This window comes from Euwallacea fornicatus, chromosome 2, assembly GCF_040115645.1.
Source record: "Euwallacea fornicatus isolate EFF26 chromosome 2, ASM4011564v1, whole genome shotgun sequence".
NCBI classification, from domain to species: Eukaryota; Metazoa; Arthropoda; class Insecta; order Coleoptera; family Curculionidae; genus Euwallacea; species Euwallacea fornicatus.
Window position 1 is genome coordinate 2211174 of NC_089542.1, and position 19645 is coordinate 2230818.

The following is a 19645-nucleotide window of genomic DNA, read 5'->3' on the forward strand; positions in this document are numbered from 1 at the left end:
ATATAAAACAAACTATTTGGTATTGAGTCCTCAGCCTCCATATTGGACGACCTTTCCGGGATTTTCTAGGTGAAAGCAATGCGTTCTATTTATGACTTGTCGATAATAAATGACAAGAAGCTTTCTGAGGTTATGTTAAACGTCACCGTTTGTAAACAAACACTTGAATATCCCTTTTAAAACCCCACTATGTCCATTTCAGACATTGCCAGCAATTTACAGCAACAGCTTACTGTTGCGAGACAAGAAATAAATAATCTCAGGTATGAAGAAACGTATTTAAATTCTCGACTGCATTGAAATCTTTAGGAAGCAGCTGAACACCCTTCAGCACGTGCATCGCAAAGAAATCCACAACATTTTAGGCCTCCTTGAACAGGGACAATGCTGCAAATGCAAAACTTCGTCACCCCCAACTCCTTCTGAAAATTCAAAGTTAAACCTTAGGCCCATCGGCACAATAAACTCCCAATTTCCTAGTATACGGGGAACCGCTCGGCAGTCTTCAATAACAATGAATAATGCAATGGCAAGACTCACTTTAAATAAAGACACCTTCACTAACCCAAGCCACTTATTAGAAGGTTTAGAAAATTACTCACACTTATGGATAATCTTTGTTTTCCATGTGCATGGCAATCATACAAAAGCCAAAGTGGCTCCTCCAAGGCTTAATGGGCAAAGACTTGGGGTGTTTGCTACTAGATCTCCTCATAGACCCTGCCCTATTGGGCTTTCACTAGTGCAAATTGATAGGATTGAAGGGGGAGTGATTTATTTCTCAGGGGTGGATATGGTAGATGGGACACCAGTGCTTGATGTGAAACCTTATATACCTAGGTATGATCGAGTTGAGGGGGAGGTGGAGGTGCCGAGGTGGGTTTCTGAGCCATCAGTTGATAGGTTAGAAGTTACTTTTGAGGCTGGTGCTTTAGATACACACGTAAGATATAAGGTTGTTTCTGGTTTTTTTGTGATACTTTAAGGCATCCTTTATCGACAGATTCTATTTAAGAATGGTTTCAGATTGCCAAAGAAAAGGCTGATTTAATCACTAAAGTGCTACAAGAAGACCCCAGATCAGTTTATCTGAGACACAAATTGGGCTGTTCTCACTACACTTGGAACGTTGAGGACCTGGCAGTGGAGTGCGTATTTGACAATGCAAATCGGACAGTTAAAGTGCTAAAAATCTTTCAAAATAAAGCCACGTAGTCAAGAAAAATCATTTTTAAGTAAAATTCATTTACAATAAATAGTTTCAATAGTTATATACAAGACTTATGTCTATTACGTATTGTAAAATAAACATTTTTCAACTTTCTACCCCAGTAATACGCATGATAATGTTATAGAAAAATAAAATATTTCCGTGTATTTTATAGATTATACTGATAATAATGATAAAACGGTAGAATATTATGGAATGTTAAAACAATAAATATGCTGTGATCGTACAAATAAATAATACTTATTAACCTAGAGGGTGGTGGTGACGATTAATAATGAAGATGAATATATGTATGAATTATTCTAAATTAGTCGCTGAAAAGTAGAAGTTAAGTACACGATTTTACTGCACGATTCGTCGAGCAAGAGAAAATGCATCAAAATATCACAATCACAACCTAGTTTCTTAGGATTCCAGAGATAGATAGAAGAAGGTTAAAATATTCGAGTTTTAGGAGGTAGATTCACAAAAAAAACAGTCATATAAAGATTTTACGAGATTCCATTAAAAATTCAGCGATTGCACATGCATAGTGTCGATAGTTTCAGTCAAGCTCATTTGTTTAGAAAGACGGTGTTTTATGAGCAGCCAATTTGAAAGCAGTTTCAATAAAAACAAAATGGCTGTACACTCTCAACCGACGCCATCTTGAAACCTTCAAGCTCCCATGGTGAACATTTACTTGCCCTCAACGTAACCTTACAGCTAATCTCAGACGAGAAAAGCAAAAAGGAGCCGACCTTTCATATATAACACTGCTTATTTCATATCAAACAACTAACTCGCTCTGTCTGTGACGCAAAAATAGGCCGTTTAGTTTCATTGCGCAGAATCCGCTTTAAGCTGCGTGGAAAAATAGAATTTATGTAATAATATAACATACACAACAGCCCGCGTTAATGTACTAGAGCAACGCGGCTGCGCCCTCGAAAAATGTCAACATTTCAGCTAAGATCTACTGATTATCTAAATATTAATAAATCATTATTTGCTCTTCGATTTCGATCAGGTTTATGCCATTTAGCTAAAGCAGTGTTTGCTTGATGACGAGCAGCGATGAACCTACTCGAAATATTGGGAATATTGGGATTTTGAAGTGATAACATGTTGAAACGGCGATAAATAGTTGACTCACCGTTTTAGGTTTTTTCAAATTTCAAGATGTACAACACTACCTTTTAGTCATAGATCGACCGTTTTGCACATCGCGACAAGATTGTGAAGTTTATACCACATAGCCTTTGAACCTAACTTAAATGTATCTTAGTTTTTACGTCTAGGTGTTATTTTAAGGCTATTTTGAGTTCTTCTTCATAATTTCGCCATTTCAACATTTTGAAACCTCATTGTTTGGCACTCCGAGATTCATAAATTTCTACTTTTATCCCCATTTGCGGGCTAAAAATTTCAGGAATCGAAAGAATAGATTTATATACAAGTTTGACACAACATTTCGGTAGTAATAAGCTAAACCCCTGAGGGCGCTAGTTCTACGTATTGTCACGAGATTCTTTTCCACATTTTTCTATCTTCAGTTCAAAGAGAACGTTTTCGATAACGAAAGGAAGACGTAAGAGCTCCGGAACGATAAAAATTCGTCAAGTATTTAACCTACATAATGATAGAAAATGAGCGAGATAAATAGAGAGAAAGACTTATTTACACGGCGTAACGCAGAGTGAGCAAATAACAACATTCTTGTAAAACATATAAAGACGAAACGGGTAAGCATTTGACTAGTGATAAAAACGAGGTGCAGCAGCTGAGTCGGGTATTGTCAAGAGATCCTTAAAAAGAGTCCTAAAACACACTTTTTACAGCTAATGGTTAGCAGGCGATTGGAGCATGCGTCCGATTGGTTGGAGAACGAGTGGGACGCCATTTTGACGACCAAACTTGCCGCCATGTTGTTATCGTTTGACGCATAGTTGCTTTCTCCATTCATCGAAATTACCTTAAAAACATGACCAGCAGCTAAATGGCTGAGAAGAATTTTAATCATCGTAACTTGTTTGACCTTCGACAGTGTTAATAAACTTCTATACCATCAAGAACTGGTTGCAACTACTGCGATAAAATAGTCGAATAATTGTATTTTTGTGTGCTGGGCTCTTTTTCGGACAGTATTGCCAAAACTCCGTGCATCCAGATTTAGAAATGCACTAGTTCAGATTCAAAATGACGGTTACTCTGTCGAAGAATTTTTATGGCAGTGTTGCCAAATTTATAGCTCAGACTAAGAACTGAACGTTGAGGTCGTCGGTTTTAAATTATTGTCAAATCTGAGAACTACTAATTTTTATAGAAAAAACTGTTGGATTTTTTGTGGAGTTAATGAGACTTTTCTGTTGTGTAAAGGAAATGAAAAAAAACTTGATAACAGTTGCTGCATTCACCGTGCGTTAAAAATGTCGTACTCACTTCCCTATGATAAGGCCTCCTTAGTTCTGCTAACAATTGGCTAAAAGTACACTGCAAACATCTGCCAAATGTACCCCCATGAAAACGTTGACATTATTTGACAACAGACTACCTATGAAAATTGGCAGTGTAAGGATTGACTAAATATACGTCTCACTTCAGTCTTCCATCCAATCGGCTTGCACCTCTTTGTCAATGTTGCCACATTTCGTTTTTTGTTATCCAACCATGCATCTGGCAACACCGCAAATGACTTATTAAAGTGAAAATAACATCTCTCAAACTTTGCCCTTGATCAGGGAACTCAGGTAATTGGTGGCTCTCCAAAACCGTCAGAAATAGATCACCTCCTCGTCTTGCGGAGGCGGCTGCTCGCCTCTAACCTTGAACTTTTCGGGAAACTTCGGGTAAGTGTTGGTACGCGTCGCCGCCTTCGAGGCAGCAGTCGGACTATGGCCATGGCCAGAAGAGCCACCCGAAGAAGGCGGTGACTGCTGCATCATCGCCGGACTAGAGCCAGTCCGTGAATGTACAGGCGCCACTGTTGTTGTCGGCGTCTAAAACCCAAGAAAAATTAGTAGTGTTGTCACATCTCGTTGATTTATTACGTACATTTTCTTCAGAGGGAGGACTGAAACTATTCTCGGACAGTCTCTGGTAACCGGAAGTGCTGGTGCGTCGGATTTTCTCGTCCTGGCTAAGCTTCAAAGGTAGAATTTGCTGCGGACCTGTTTGTTTAGGCGAATCGGCACCACTTCCCGTGCTGAGCCTAGAGACTAGTTTCAACGGAATTTGTTGTTTGATAGGCAGGTTCTGGGACACCTTCTGTTGGTTGGTGGCGGAGATGAGGTTGAGCGGCAAATGCTGCTTTGGCTGATTGGTACCTGTAAAAGTGTTTGTTGCAGATAAATTTTGAAGAGTTCTTTTACAAAATTAAATAAAACGCTCTCACTAACCTTTGCACCATTTACTCTCCTTAGCTCGTTTGTCCACAGTGGAGGCTGAGTGGGTAAGAGAACTACCCTGTGTTGCAGATGAAGCTGCCGATGAAGTGTCTGACGACTGCGGACTGCTATCCTCAGAGCTGTCTTTACTACTATCGTCCGTGGGTCCCGCCATCGGAGGAAAAGCCACATTCGGAGATATGAGTAAGCCCTGGCTGGACAGGACTTCCATTTTACGGTAAAGCTGCTCGCGTTGTTGGGAGATATCATTCTGTTCCACCCGAATTTGTTCCTGAAGAAACCCTCAGTATACCAATCTAAAAAGCAATTTCTACCACCAATACCTGTAAGCGCACCAACTCTTGTCGCTTTTCCTCCAGCTCTTTCTCCTCTTGTTCCTTGGTGGCCGCCCAGGATGCCTTTTCGCCGCTCAACTTGTCCTGCAAATTACGGAGCTCCTCCAGTTGCTGGTTGTGTCGGTAGAGCTTGTCCGCACCTTTCACACTAGACATCTGCGCCTGCAGACTGAAGTACTTTGGTACCACACAATTGTATTCGAATTTAAGACAAGTGCGTACCTGCCGTTCGTAGTCATCAGCTGTGAAATAATGCACAGTAACGTGTATACATAATGACTGAGCTGGATAGCCGCGTATTGCTGCTCGCGGCCCAAGGAAAGAAGCGCGGGTGCGTCCGGAGGACCCCCCGCATTTGCAGAAGTCACCGGCAATTCACCGCTCGTAGTCGTCGAAAGCGAACCGTTTATCACCGGTTTTCCGGATATCACACAGTTTCTATAAGGCAACCGTTCCTGAAAAATACAATCTCTTTTTGAGTATCCGATCAGGAAAAACCCAGTGAATGAGACATACAAACAGTCTTGAATCTCCGGGCTTCAAGTTTTCGTAATCGGGAGTGCCAGCAGGGGTTGCCCCCGACGTGCTCAGCTTTTTACCCTGGGATTTGAGCATAGAACCCTGCTGGTTGTTGTCGAACCCCCCAAAGGTTTCTGCCCTCTTGGGCAGGATAGGAGACACGTATGTATCGCTCTGGTGCTCTCCGGCCGAACTAACGCTGCGCGACAAACTCGTACCGGTGGCGTAGAGCGAACTGGCCAACTGGCTGACCTCCTGTCTCGATTAGTTCAATATGAGATCAAAAACTTAGCGGACCAGTTAACTTTTCACCTTGTATTTGCGTCAATTTAACAGATTCGTGGAATATTATATATTTAGTAAATTTCTGGCATGTAAGAGGCGACGTATTAAATCAAAATGTCTAGAACATTCAATAAAGCGTTCGGTCACCACTTTAATATCATATTAACAGGAATCATTTAAAAGTTGGAATGTGCAATGACCGCTTTCGCTGTACAACTATTATATGTATAAAAAACGCAAAAACAACGTGAACAAACTGAATGTTATAAGAGACCTGCACAGCAGTGAGAACCTCCTTCCACATTTGCCCGGTATCAGCGCTCTCGCTCACCAGATGGCGATAGGTGGGCGGCGATGGTGGCTCCAAGCCGGACGCAGCCAATAATTTAAGCTGCAGTGCCATCTTTTCCTCCAGCAGTAGTGCCTGCTCGATGTCGTTTTGCCGTAGTAAGGCTGCAAGTGCGGTTGCGTACATTGCGATTGTGGATACAACAAAAAGCCAAAGTAAACATGCACGGCAAAAAATGTTAATGATCAAAAACCCCAAAATACTGTCGCAAAATGTGACTCAAAAATAAAGAGTTATATACAAGGCAACACCGGGCAACTCACCGCCGTTATCTACTAGGTGTTTTTGGCTACTACGTGGGTACGATTACCTAAAATTACACATGCATAGTGAATTTTAAACTAGTCAAGTTAGTGGTAGTGATCACATAAAGACTAAAATGGCACTTTAAATATTTAATTTACGACAATTTCCAACATGCGTCGCGTTAAAGACTCTTAGCGGGGCCGTTTAAAAAAACCTCCATATTTCTACAGTTATTTGAAACTAATTATGAAGAGACCGTTTTTGATACATTTTAACGGAAAGTCAACAAAATTCAACAATTCAGGCTCCACACGTCCCAGATCTAATGCCAAGTGACTTTTGCCGATTTATTATTTTCTTCCTCTCGTATATGAAATCAAGTATTTAGTAACTCAAATTTCTTAAAAAATGTATAGAGGCTCTGAATGCACACCCGATTTTTAACCTAGTGACTTTGACAAGAAAAACTTGATAATGTATGCGTCCGCTAGTGATATTGCATGCAAATACAATATCAAATTTACAAAATAAACACCAAAGTTCCAGTATTAGGCCTGCATGCATTGTAGGGCTAACCCCAGGTAAAATTCGCAATTTTTCTGCATTGAAGCACTGCTACGAGTCTTTCTCGCATAATTCCCCCAAAAAATTATCAACAAAACTTCCAGGCATGCCAATTTTACCTTCCAAGTCCGCGTCGGCTTCTGCGCACCAGACAGAGCACGACAAAACAACAATTTACACCAATTTTGCTCCCGCATTAACGTAAAGTGAATATGTATGGAGTTTCGCAGACATGCACTTATGTGTCGATATGTACACTGTATCATACAGTTATCCCCCTGAAAGCCTGAAACTCACCGATCAAATTCCTTACTTCATGTTGCTTGGCGTTGAGCAGTCCTTGGCGGTCTTCTGCGCTCATCGTTGACGGATCTTCTTCTTCTTCGGGACAACACTGCACAGCCTCCCTAAAAAGAAACACTTCATTTTCTACACGTCCGTAATTTACTTTTAATACGCGCATAGTATGTCAGGGGGATAAAATAAGAAATTTCAAGAGGGAAATTCGCTCACCTAATTGCTTTAATCCACTCCTGCTTATCTTTAGGCTTATGCACTTTGAGCTCGAACATCTCAGGGTCTGCAGGATTTGAAGAGATCAGATAAATTCCCTTAGAGTCTTGACCCGCCTTCTCTCGCACTAAAAGCTTTTGTAAGGAAACTACTCCCGCCTGAAACAATCCCTTTAAGTCCTAAACAAAATGAAAAGAGCACTAATGCACCTTATTATCAGGAGTAAAAAATGAGTATTTGTTTGTGTTCTCTTGCAAGAAAAATAGTACGTCTGTAAGCACGATAACGAGCACCACCTGCATCTTCTGTTGCCCACGCATGAGCGTAGCGACGCCCTCGAATTTCAATGAACGGTTGCCCTGCAATATATCCGATTTCTTGAATTTGTGTCCCCGATGTACCGTGAACGATTTGGCATCGATACGATGGTAAATGTCCAGTTTACGATCTTCTTTCTCTTTCTCCGCCACCTGCGAATTCACTTCCACCAAAATCGCGTTAATCAGAGATTTGGCTTTTTTAAGAGTATCCTGTTCGTCACGATTGTCCTTACTGGTCTTGATCATGGCGTCAATGATCAGTGGGTATTTGGTGAGTCGATGTGTGACGAAGAGAATGCACTCGCAGAATCCCTTCTTTTTTAACAGTGGATTGGTCTGGCAGTGCTTAACAAATTCGCCGAAACGGGGATCTTGTTGTTCATAGAATTTGTATATTTCCTGGGCATCGCGATTTCGGCTACAAAATTCGCCTGAAAGAGAGTCGGAACTAGATACGGATTGCAATTTATACTAAAGAACATCGTTAGAACAAAAACTTAATTATTTTCTAAAAAAAGTCTAGTATACTTCGAAATTTACCATAAACCGATTTCAGCTTCGCTGCATGTTCCCTAGAAAATTGTTCCAACAAAATATCAGCGACAGAACTGACAACCGGTCCCTCCCTCTGCCTATGCCGCAGCCTAGATAACAGGCCCAAATGCAGCTCGATCAAATCTGCCAATCTTGGGAACATACGCTCTAAATTCGGTCCCAAATTAAAGTATTTCTGCAGTCCTTCTACAAAGATCTAAGAAACTTTTGCTACAACTTCACTTCCAACAAAATTAGATACTCTAATACCTTCTGCATGACCAATAACGTCATACAATGATGCTTCTCGGTGAGGATGAGCTCGTAGATGTGTTCTTGGCGCTTAACTTCGTCTTTTCCTTTTAATTTTCCGGCTATTTCTTTCCCCACGAACCGAGACCAAGTATCTGGCTCGGACTCATGTAAGCCCAAACTTAAATCTGTACACAAATCTGACGCTGTTACGGTGGTGTCCGAAAGAAACTCCGATTGTACTAAGGCCACATCATCTGCGAAGCTGTGTAAAAAGCTGGTTAGAATCCGAATCTTTAGGACAAGTTGGGACTTACCTGGTACCGTCGTGATGGTCGTGATGTCCATCTTTATCGTCGTACAGGATTTGGCTGAAAAAGGGCAATACCTGTTAGAAATCAGCATGGCAACACCGCGGAAAGTAAATATGTATCTATGGAATGGTGGGAAGTACACAGGGTATTCAAAATTAGAATGGACAGCTTGGGGAAATTGTAGAAAACTTCGAATTATTTAAAATTGCAAATAAAAATTTCTTAGTCCATTTCAAAATTTAAATAGAAATATGTGCTACACTACGGCTTTTTGCGGAAGGTATCACCCAAATTTTTGTTTTTCGGTCATCGAGTAAATAAGAGAAAAGACGAAACATTCTCTAATTCACTTCTAATATCCCACAGTTTCCCAAATCCCCATGTTGTTCATTTTTATCTTTGACACTCAATACAGGGTAAGTATTCACATTTCGATATAATCTTAGCTCATCAGACTTTATTGAAAAACGTTAAATTCTAAAATTCCACTTTGATGTTCGTGAAAGAGAGATTTCTCATCGTGTCGAGAGTGTTTTCAGAAAATATTAAAGAAAAATTATTATATTTAACAATTTTTCAATAAAATCAATGTCAAAGATAATACGAAATGTATATAATCACCTTGTAAATAACGGAAAAAAACCAAAGACATCGTTTTGAGTGTGGCGGGGGTGGCGTCAACTCAATAAAAACGTGGTGGAAATGAAGGAGGACTGCGAACGCATGCTCTGAACCAAAAAATAAAAAATAAGATGCGTTGAACCGAAAGACAGAAAGAACGATGGTGTCGCCTGGCGGCGGCAGTGCTAGGCGTGCAAAAGTGGTTGGTGAGGGAAAAATGACAGCTGACAGGAAAGGAAAAACTGACACAAGACGGTGAAGTGAGGTTAGGCTACGGGGGACTTACTTCACTCCCAGTTTGGTGGCGACTCTGCGCCACGGCGAATAGCCCGGTTGGCTCCTCCTATAAAGAGGAGGGGTGGGGAACATTTATATGTAGTATTGGCCACGCCCAGTTCAATATAAACACCAAGACAAACACACACACAAAGAGAGAGAGTGGCGAACATTCCTGACGCTTTCGGTGCAATTGTACACATCAAACACGTAATAATCGAAAAGAAAAGAAGCGAAGAAGCTACGAAGCGGGGCAGGACAAAAGAAGGAAGGAAAGAGAAAGAGAGAATAGTATGTTGTGAGAGTATACATATGTATGTGGCATCCTTAGACTTAAGACAATACCTAACAACTACTAGCTAAGGCCACTCCACACTTGCATTAATTTACACTTCTGTGAAACAGCCTTAGAGATTTGTGATGAATAAATATATACAATTACCAACGATAATTAGGTCCTAAAGAACGCATGTAGATAGCTGATGTAGGGCTAGATATTTCTAGAAAATTACACGTCAATTTATCGGTTGAAAAATGAAAGAGAATGGCTGGAAGGCGAGAGAGAAAGTTCACGCGTTTAGAGAGTCTCGACTCTTCTGCATGCCAATCGCCAAGTCTACAAAAGTCTAGCGCAAACAACACAAAACTGTCAAAAGGTCTACACAGTAACTTTCTTTTATGCAACAAACGCGTATTGAACTAGTTCTTGTAATAACTGCAAAAAAGTGAGGCGGCAACGTGGCGCCTTTATTGCGCAAATATCATTCCTGTTAACATAATTTACAGATTCTAGGAAAAAAATGAATATTTAGAAACTACAAAATTTCCTTTTCAATGACGTATCACCATACCGTGTTGGAATTCAAAATGCCGGTGCAAGAGGTACTTAATGGAAAAATCAAAATGGCGCCATATTTTCAAATCTATTACAGATCGAGCTATTGGCCAGCCACAATCTTTGACTTTAATATATTACAGAACAGTTTAAAACAATTGGCCACATTCGGCGGGAATTGCGCGTCGAGAACCACGAATTCACACCATATATTCACTAAATATGACGCCATTTTAATTTTTGGAAAAGTATTCTTACGTCGCTTTTTCTGAAAAAAATATGAAAAACTAACCATCTGTTTGTATTTCCAATGTGAAAAATGCTGTCCCTACAGCAAATTACTCCATTACTTCAGTTCTTCAAACCGACAACGCGAAATATCACAAAAATCGGAAATTATTACTTTACTTACTATCCATATTTACTGTAGTTTCTGTCACCCAAAATACTAAATTTTCCATATTAAATCAATTTTGTACACTTTTTACCGCCAAAACACGCAGCAAGTGTAATAAGCTCTCAAATAAACCCGATTTCACGTTACTTTTCCCAATCTTGTTAACACCAAACTTACCTGGTGGGAGTCACAGAATTGGGGGCTGAGCCTGACCCCCGCTTAGAAGAGGGGTGCCTGACTGCCCCCAGGGGCACTCCGAAACCGGTCAATTTGCTCGTGCTCTGAAAATCACTGTATAAAGCCCCCACACTTCACCTAGTAAAAGAAAACTCACCTTGGCACTTTTTATTTTTACATTTATACATTCTAAAATATTGTCTTTACAGGTGTTTTGGTGAACGGTAGTCCCGCAAGCTGAAACGAGAACTATTAACGCGGGAAGATTGTTGAAGGAACTACCTACTTTCACAATACAGGGCGGGCTTATTGCTTAGAGGTTTTGCACAGACATCGCAGATTTGACAGGAGCCGTAAGAGGCCGACACCCACTGATGAGAAGAAATTTTTTTGGTTTTGTCCTAAACGCGAAGAAAATACATCAACAAATTTCCCCAATTTGAGGGACTTAAACAAACCTTCTTCTTCCTAAAGAACAGGCTGCCACGCTTGCGTCTCTTCTCCGAGTGCCTGTCATACGGGATGCTGTGTAATGAATTATTGTGAACAACACGGGCTAAATAATCGTGGAACAGAAACAAAAAAGTACGAAAAGGGACACACGCGGCATGCTGCAAGGGAGCGAAAAAAACAAGTACTTACTCGTGGAGATGCTGCTTGTAGCGGCCGTCGTAGTGCGGCAAGTGCCCCGAACGGCTGCCCTCTTCCTCAGTCTCGCTCTCGGTGCCGCTCGGTCTGCCCCTGTCACACGTTAAGCTAAGCACATGCACTACTTTCGACCATTTTTAGCTCGCAATAGAGCAGACTTTCAAGAGATATAAACTTGTCTTAGCCGTTACTTCAGATTTCAAATTCCGACTAAATTAAAAGCTTAGTGTTAATTAAGGCGCAACTACTACGATTACTTTGACTTATAACAATGATCACCTTAAGATCAATTGGAAGAACGAATTTCAGACTTTTGTTAGCGTAAACTTGACTCAGGCGGTAGGATTACTATACTTATGAATCCTCCAATTTTGGCACAATCGGTAGGATTACTTTCAGACATAACCCCGTCAAGTTTGGTACAGTCGACAGGATTACACGGATATTACTGACATTATTAAACCCGTTGCGTCGTCTCCTGATCGTTCACTCCAAAGCATGACGGACAAAAAAGTGCAAAAACCCACATAACAAGCCTCAAAATCCGTGACTGGACAAAAAAAAGTACACTTACAAAACAAAAAGAAACTTACATGGGTAAAGTGGGCTGCGCACCGCTCAAAGCCGGCTCCGGTGCTAAATCCCTCACCGCTATGATCGACGGGGTAGACACCGACTTTTGCAGCGGCAGCCGCTGCGGGAGCAGCCGCATTTGTTCCGCTTCCCGCTTCGCTTTGATCTTATTAAAGTCGTTCTGAAACCGCCCGTTATTAGCGAAAGGGCGTGCTCGTGGACGGATTTCGGCGAAAACCTGCAAATCGGCCTCGTTGAGAGAATGAGTGCTGGCGCCCCCTGTAGAAACCCGTGTACGATGGCGGATGACCACTGGTGCCTCTGGCCCCAGTAGGCGTACCGTGCTCCCATCCACGTTGTCGATTAACGAAGACTCGTCCGCTTCCGATTCCATCGAGCTCAAGGAAATGCTTTGCAAAGGAATTTTAATTTTATGACCCGACTTATAGACAATCTTACCTTCTCTGTCTAGCGTGTTTGCCCATCTTCCCAGTGCCTGACAAGTCTTCCAAGGCGGTCCATGATTTCCGCCTTTGGGTCTCCGGTTGCGACAACCAATCCTGGGCACCTACGCAAACGCTCAAATAGTAAAAAGCAAGTTTTCATAACTGGCGCAGTCCGTAGGATAGCGTACTGAGTAAGAACTTACCGCTACCCTTTCTACTGGGCGGCAGGTGCAGCGGGGAAGAACCCAGCGAGCCGCCGAACGTCTCAGGCTCGTGTCCAGCCTCGTTCAACACCGGACAGCTCGAACTCAGTCGGGCAACCTGCGCGAGCAGGGGATTCAAAGCGAACGCCGCGAATTCTCTCGAATTATGCGAATAGCCTTTAAAAATTAAAACAAAATTGTCGGTGCTGGCGGAGGTGATATTTTTGCTTACCTCCTCCTGAAGCAGTGGCGTTCCTCATAAGTTGCACAGACTCGTGCAGCTCGCGCACCTGCTGAAGGCTATCCTCCAGCACGGCATAAGTCTTGGGGGCGGCGGCCGGCGAATGCGGCGTGACGCTGATGGTGGGAAGAGGACCGGCAGGCGGCCGGGGGGCAGCTGCCGTAGTGTTTCCCGGCAACATGGCGGCTTCGTAGGCGGCTGCTGAGTGGTAGTCAGTGACCACGTCCTCGTCGCTATCAGCCTCGCCACCGCTTCCGCCGCATTCATCTAAAAACGGACATATTAAAACATTTTGAATTAACATATACACATATACATATATGCGACCATAAATAGCAGAATGGCAAAGAATTCCGGCTAACCAAACAATCCGAGCAAACGACCGGTGTTTCCAGAAGAGTGGGTGACCGTAAACTTGAAGCGGCCAGGAGGCGCACTGTGAATGAAGTTTATTTTTACATTTTCCAATTATTATTAAAGCGACATACGAAAACAACAAAGTGGAATTGAAAATTGTCGAAAATAAAGTGCGATTACCACGCTGACAGCGAAGCTATTTCTGGACTGAGGGGTGGCGTTGGCTGCCAACCCACCACTCAATTATAAAATGTAATAATTTCCTTTTCTGAATGAAGTTAAATGCCCGAACGCAATTAAATACACGACAGACATATCGTCTAGGAAAAGCATAACCCTTTTACATTCTAAGCTACGCCTTTTCAGATTTTCTTATTTTCGGTCTTCAAAACCAAGCGGCAATCAACGAAACGTTGCCATTCTTATGGTGGTTCGAAAAACGTATGATTTATGAACATTTCTTTAAGCCACTACTACTGCAAAATGAGAAATACCGGACCGAGGTTCCACACTTTATGGTCCTTCAAGAATTGAAGCAATTACTGAAAATTACACAATATTTTTGTTCCTTCGAGCCCAGCGACATTAAGGAAACTTTTGCGTTTTTGATCTATTGCGAAGTGAAACGTTTAAGGAAATTTCCGAAAAGTTCTTAATGAATTTCTGCCGTTTTTAAGTCTTTGCCAAATCCTTGAAGTTTTGCGACAATTACGGAAATGTTCACGTTCGTCAGTTCCTCGGGAAGTTTAAAATTTGTGAAAATCTCTGAAACATCTCTAGGTAGCAAAGAAATGTAAAATCCTTGTTCCTGACATCCCCTCGATCTGTATATTCGAAGACATTTACAATCACCCTTAAATGTCGCACATCCACCCCCTCCGAGTCGCTGACGTATCTTAACTTGAATTAGGTTTAAACCGGATAATCTGCTGATGAACGATGTTTTTATCTGGCTACAAATAGCTCATAGAACGATTAAATTATCGTGTATCCCAGAATTCGAATTAAATAAACCATGACTGGATAGCGTAAACGTTGCTTGAACTGACTAATCTCCGGTGATTATTCCTCATAGAGATTTTTATTTTCATAAAAACAAAACGGACGACATTGAAACTGCGTTCCCATCAATTTCCTCGCTGCTTTATGGGAGCCGAAACTGGGTCAAGAACGGCCCTCCGCCGCTTGTTAGTCGCCATTTTCAAGGCGCCTCGTTTAGGGGTAAACAGCTCGGTCTACTGGGGATTTTTAGCTCCGAAAACCTGAACATGTCAGGGCCGAAACGTCGAACGCTCGGTTTACACCTGCTAAAATAAACCCCTCAACCTGCAGGCGAATCATTATTTTTTCAACGTTGGAGCCGTTATCTGGAAATAAATAATCGGGATTACTTATTGCCCACGTAACGTTTTGTGTTTATTTAACTTGAGGTGCTAAATAAAACTTCAAAATATTTTGCAGAAGTAATAAGTCTTAGTCGTCATGAATACCCAGAAGGGATGTATACATTCACAAAGCGTTTTGAGTGGATTTTTTTCAAATTTTCTGGAATTAAACGATGAGTACGTTCCCTCGCTAATTATCTGGAAATGGCTAATCCTTTGGAAAGTTTATTGATTGCAGAAGATTTTTCTTCGAAGTAGTGAAAAAGGCACATTTTTCTGAGAAGCCTGTTATCCACTGAGAACTATAAATTATTTTGAACTTGCTGAATCCGTAACAGTATCCTTAATCTACATTTAAGACTTTGTAAAACTAAAAACCAGGAATAAGGATAAAACCGGATGAATGGCGTTATTTTGACGTCAATTTACAACGTCGTTATGACATCAGGGTCGCTGAATCAGCGGCAAAGCACAGTAACGTGAAGCTAACTGATCGAAAAATTACATCAAAACGTGCTGGTGACATGAAGGATTTGGAAACTTAACTGCGACACACATATATTGTCGATCGGGTCACCGTCTAATCAAATATTTTAGCATTAATTTTGTAGGGTGTGACTACGACTTGAACATGTATGCTAACGCGAATAAACAATATAAAATTAAGGTTGCAGTGCCTCTAATCTGACCGTAACCTAACCGATAACATAAACCGTCCTTTATGTTGCAACGTTATTTTAACGTGGTGGTGACTATCAACAGGAAAAACTTCCATAACTCCCCGAACCAGACATCAAAGCATAATATGTTTGATGACGGTGAAAGTTATATAAATGCTTTGCAACCTCGTTTCGACGACGTTTGACAATAATGCCTTTAAAAAAAGGAAAAAAGAACATAGTTAGAAGTGACGCCAAAACGTCAAAATCTGTAATGGTTTGACGTCACTTTGACATTACTGTGGTTTTAACGATAATAAAAAAACGGACAGAAGATCTCTGGTATTGTGGATACGGAAACGTATGCAAACTGTATTTCGTGACGAATCACGACATTTTGCAACAAATATCATCACTGGCACCCAAAAAGTCATCAAAATTCGTCTGACCTCGGCACCGACTATTCAACGTAGCATAAGTCAAATTCTCGACAGGACCATGTCAGGTTCAATTATTAAACTTTTATGAAATAATCATATAATTTTGTGATATGAAACCGTCACTATGCAATTGCGTCTAAAACTCTTTGTAAGGCTGAAAGGCACACATTAAACTTAAAAACAGTAAAATAAGACAAAACAAAACTCAAACACATTCGCTTTATTATCGAAAACAAAACTTTAAGCTTTAAAAAAACAAACAAAAAAAGCACATCACCATTTATCGGGACTCAAAAGCCCTCAAAGCTGCTCACTCAAAGAAAAACAAACAAAATAAAAATGTAGCAAAGCAGAGTGGAAGGTGAGCAACAAGAACGATCCCAAAATCCAACAATGTACCTGTTGTACGGCAGCTCAATGGATTTGTCCTGCTCGTTCAAACAGAGTCCAGGCAGTATCGAGAGGACGCGTCCCAACTGGAAGCGCGAACAATACTGAGGATCCGGACGCCCGGCCTGGACAGCTGCGTCGATCGATGAATCGCGACGCACGCGTCCCCAACGTCTCGATACTTCCAGGGGCTTAGCTGGCGGTCCTTCTGGCAAGGATTTCTAGGAGGAAGCAGCCGCCGACATCCACTAATCGAGGAAACAGATGATCTCTTAATAAATATCGACGACTTGAATCAACGAATTATGAATGAATTGAGCTGCTCAAGGCTTGCACGGAGGTATCCAGAGCTCAATTTGAGCCTACACGTGCATTTGAGCTTCTTTTGTCGCCTCCAAGTGGAGAAGGAGAGGACATATTGCCGCACCTTTCCGGGGGTTTCTCTTCGGTCTGTGACGCGCTGGTTCTTATCAATATTAATGAGAATTGGATGTGAAAAATGGGGCTGAGCGAGGGTGATTAAATTCCTCCCATCCATGATTTAAATGGGGCGACGTTAAATTAACCTGACAACTTCTTTCGAGAATTCTTAGGCCCTTTACCGTAAAAAAATTAAACATGACAATGCCGATCACTGGATTTGGATTTAAGATTTTAATTCCAGTGGCGTCGCATCAGGATAAATAATACAAAATACGATATGCGGCTACCTTGACTCTTTTTGCAACTCGTTCAGAGTTCATGTTTTAATTTTTTTTTTGTAGTAACAACCACAAAGAATCAGAGTCGCAAAGAGAGGGGTTAAAAGAATCAAAACTTAAAGAAACCGTTGTCGTCTATTAGGCAAAACTATGAAAATTCATAAAGGTTCTGGAAAAAAAATAGACAGGCTACTGACTGTGTGGATGTTGAAATGTTATAATTGAATTTTGAAAAGAAAAGCAAGTATCAAACCGAAATAAAAACAAATTGAAAATAAAAATTATTGCGACTTGAATAAAATAAATTCTAGAGGTTGCAGAGTCTAAATCTGCGTCAAAGCGGTCTCGAAATTTGGAACTTCACAAGCAATAAATGAAACTCAAGTTAACCCTCAATCATATATCGTTAGGTCACTTGGACTGCCGAAAATTCCTAATTATAAGTAATAACACTAATAACTAATAAATTTTCAAATCGTGCAACCTCAAATCTGGCTATCCAAAGAGCAAAGTAACTAAAAAATTCATCAAATGAGGAATCATCATGACATAATAAGAAACTTAATTTCCTTATACGGCTAATAAGTCTACACAAATACGTAAGCTTGCTGCTATTCTCTTACCTGTTCTTTAGTTAATTTCTCACTCTCACACACACACACACACACACACTAGGGGATCGGGTTAAACCACATTTCTTTCGCAGAATAAAATGGCTCAAATATTTAAAACCTCTTTTAGCCATAACATCCACATTATCAGGAAGTTTACTCAAATACGTACGTTCTTTTACCATTAAAATGTGATTAGTCGGATCTTCAAGGACCTTTGAAACAAAGTTTATAACTCCATAGGCGATGCTCAGGTTTTAATGGTTTTTCAATAGCAATTTTGAAAAGAATAAATAATAGAACGAACTTTGAAATATCTTTCTCGGAATGATAGAGCCCAATAAAGACTGGGCGGCAAAAACAGAAAATAGAAAAAGTTAGTTTGTTATGCTATCTTCATTTGCCCTTCTTCTCCTTTCACACGAGGTTTGTCATGCTAGCCCGTCATCTTCTTTCACAAGTTTTTGATTTCAAGGTTAAAGAATAAGATAAAAGAACTACATTTGACTTCATAGCATTTCAAAATGTTTATTTTCTCATTTATTGTAACATTACATAAAAATTGCTAATATATCTCAACGTTTTTTCATACAAAACCTAAAACTGTAATAAAAAATGTATATACACTTCTTTCTAAGGCCACATGATCAAAAATCAAGAGAGTATGGAAAGTGAGCAGGTCTTTAAAAGTTTGATGGAAAAATAAACCAGTCCAAGCAAATCTGTCTCAAAAACATAAGATTGTAAGAAGGGCAGGATTTCCGGGATTAACAGGATATTTTTCTCCTTAATAAAGCAAAGACTTTCTTTCGTGATCTAGTTTTCATTTTATTCTTACACTACCATATTCACGATCACTCAACACAAAGCAAAAACAATTCTCTAATATGAGAAAAAACAAGAAAAGTGAAGTGCCCCCAATCTTCCCTCAAACAAACATAAAATTGGAAAACAAGTGTGTGTTTTGTCAATGACCAAATTAAGGCATATTTGCATACACCTCCACTATTAAAACTACTAAACAAACCTATGTAAAGCTAGTTTTAGACCCGCGATTTAAAATGATAAAAACATTCACAAAATTCATGGGAAAACCGTGTAACATCATAATATAATATATAGGTCTGAAGTACTAGTAAAACCAAGAACTCTCTTAGATTCTCGCAATGATTCTGAGGAGAAATTACTTCTATACCTATATCTCTGACTGTTGGGTAAATTTACCCTTTACTTACCACTTCAAATACACATAAGATTAAACCACCCATTTCCTAATAGGCGCGCCCTTTACCCCTATAGGTTTCAATGCTTCTTAGGCCCAAATAGACCAACTTTTGAAGCCAAAATCCTTACCTGATGACACAGAAAGCAGCACTTCCTGATCCTTTTCCATCTCCAACTCAATGTGCTCTTCACTTTGCTATTCGTACTCAGTCTTAAACCGGAAATGGGCCTGTGAAACCTGTGGGAAATGCAACAGTAGGCAGCCTCATTGGGCAATCGCTTCTACGGTAGGGCCCGCACCCACGTAGGTCAAACACGGAAAATTCGCACTTTAACGACTCATGTGGAAAAAACCGAATTGTTACATTTTAGCACGGTGCTCGGCGCGTCTTTTCGAGCACTGAAGGGCTGATTTTAAGTGCTTTTTCAGTGTTTTTGTTGTGACTTTACAAAGAATTTTTTGGGAAACGTCGCAAGTCGGCCATTATTTTTAGCTATTGTTGACGTTGTTGTCAGGGTGCACGATTCGTTTAGACAATTTAGCCCATATCGGTCTCTATCAGTCGAAGTATAAAAACAAGAAAATTGAATATTAGGACGCCGATCGGTTGTA

General features: G+C 40.7%; 2 protein-coding genes across 8 annotated transcripts; one reads left to right on the forward strand and one right to left on the reverse strand.

The window, feature by feature from the left end:
• Positions 1-110: 110 nt before the first annotated feature.
• Positions 111-1507, forward strand: LOC136348693 (tRNA (adenine(37)-N6)-methyltransferase-like). The gene is made up of 3 exons (XM_066299770.1): positions 111-263; positions 310-943; positions 1027-1507. Exons 1-3 carry the CDS (start codon positions 190-192, stop codon positions 1213-1215), a joined length of 897 nt encoding a protein of 298 aa, XP_066155867.1. The 5' UTR covers positions 111-189; the 3' UTR covers positions 1216-1507.
• cyst (cysts) lies at positions 1216-19550 on the reverse strand. 7 transcript variants are annotated; one of them, XM_066299648.1, is made up of 26 exons: positions 19162-19550; positions 13257-13532; positions 13025-13201; positions 12835-12943; positions 12614-12785; positions 12396-12556; positions 11797-11895; positions 11613-11679; positions 11441-11555; positions 11312-11391; positions 11155-11258; positions 9756-9812; positions 8852-8905; positions 8553-8799; positions 8289-8499; positions 7638-8179; positions 7429-7586; positions 7213-7322; positions 7035-7055; positions 6031-6209; positions 5469-5726; positions 5175-5407; positions 4941-5121; positions 4609-4888; positions 4265-4536; positions 1216-4209 (listed from the first exon to the last, which is right to left on the reverse strand). In XM_066299648.1, exons 1-26 carry the CDS (start codon positions 19199-19201, stop codon positions 3985-3987), a joined length of 4428 nt encoding a protein of 1475 aa, XP_066155745.1. In that variant the 5' UTR covers positions 19202-19550; the 3' UTR covers positions 1216-3984. The 7 variants fall into 7 exon arrangements, with proteins under 7 accessions (XP_066155745.1, XP_066155771.1, XP_066155722.1 ...); XM_066299674.1 differs by adding an exon at positions 16506-16744 and having other exon boundaries at positions 12396-12785; XM_066299625.1 differs by having other exon boundaries at positions 12396-12785.
• Between the last annotated feature and the right edge of the window lie 95 nt (positions 19551-19645).

Coding starts and splice junctions, on each gene's coding strand:
- LOC136348693 (XM_066299770.1), top strand. CDS start 190: ATGTCCATTTCAGACATTGCCAGCAATTTACAGCAACAGCTTACTGTT. Junction 264..309: donor CAAGAAATAAATAATCTCAG/GTATGAAGAAAC, acceptor TGAAATCTTTAG/GAAGCAGCTGAACACCCTTC. Junction 944..1,026: donor CTGGTGCTTTAGATACACAC/GTAAGATATAAG, acceptor GAATGGTTTCAG/ATTGCCAAAGAAAAGGCTGA.
- cyst (XM_066299625.1), bottom strand. CDS start 19,201: ATGGAAAAGGATCAGGAAGTGCTGCTTTCTGTGTCATCAG. Junction 11,680..11,796: donor TACAAGCAGCATCTCCACGA/GTAAGTACTTGT, acceptor TTCATTACACAG/CATCCCGTATGACAGGCACT. Junction 11,259..11,311: donor TAAAAATAAAAAGTGCCAAG/GTGAGTTTTCTT, acceptor AGTGATTTTCAG/AGCACGAGCAAATTGACCGG.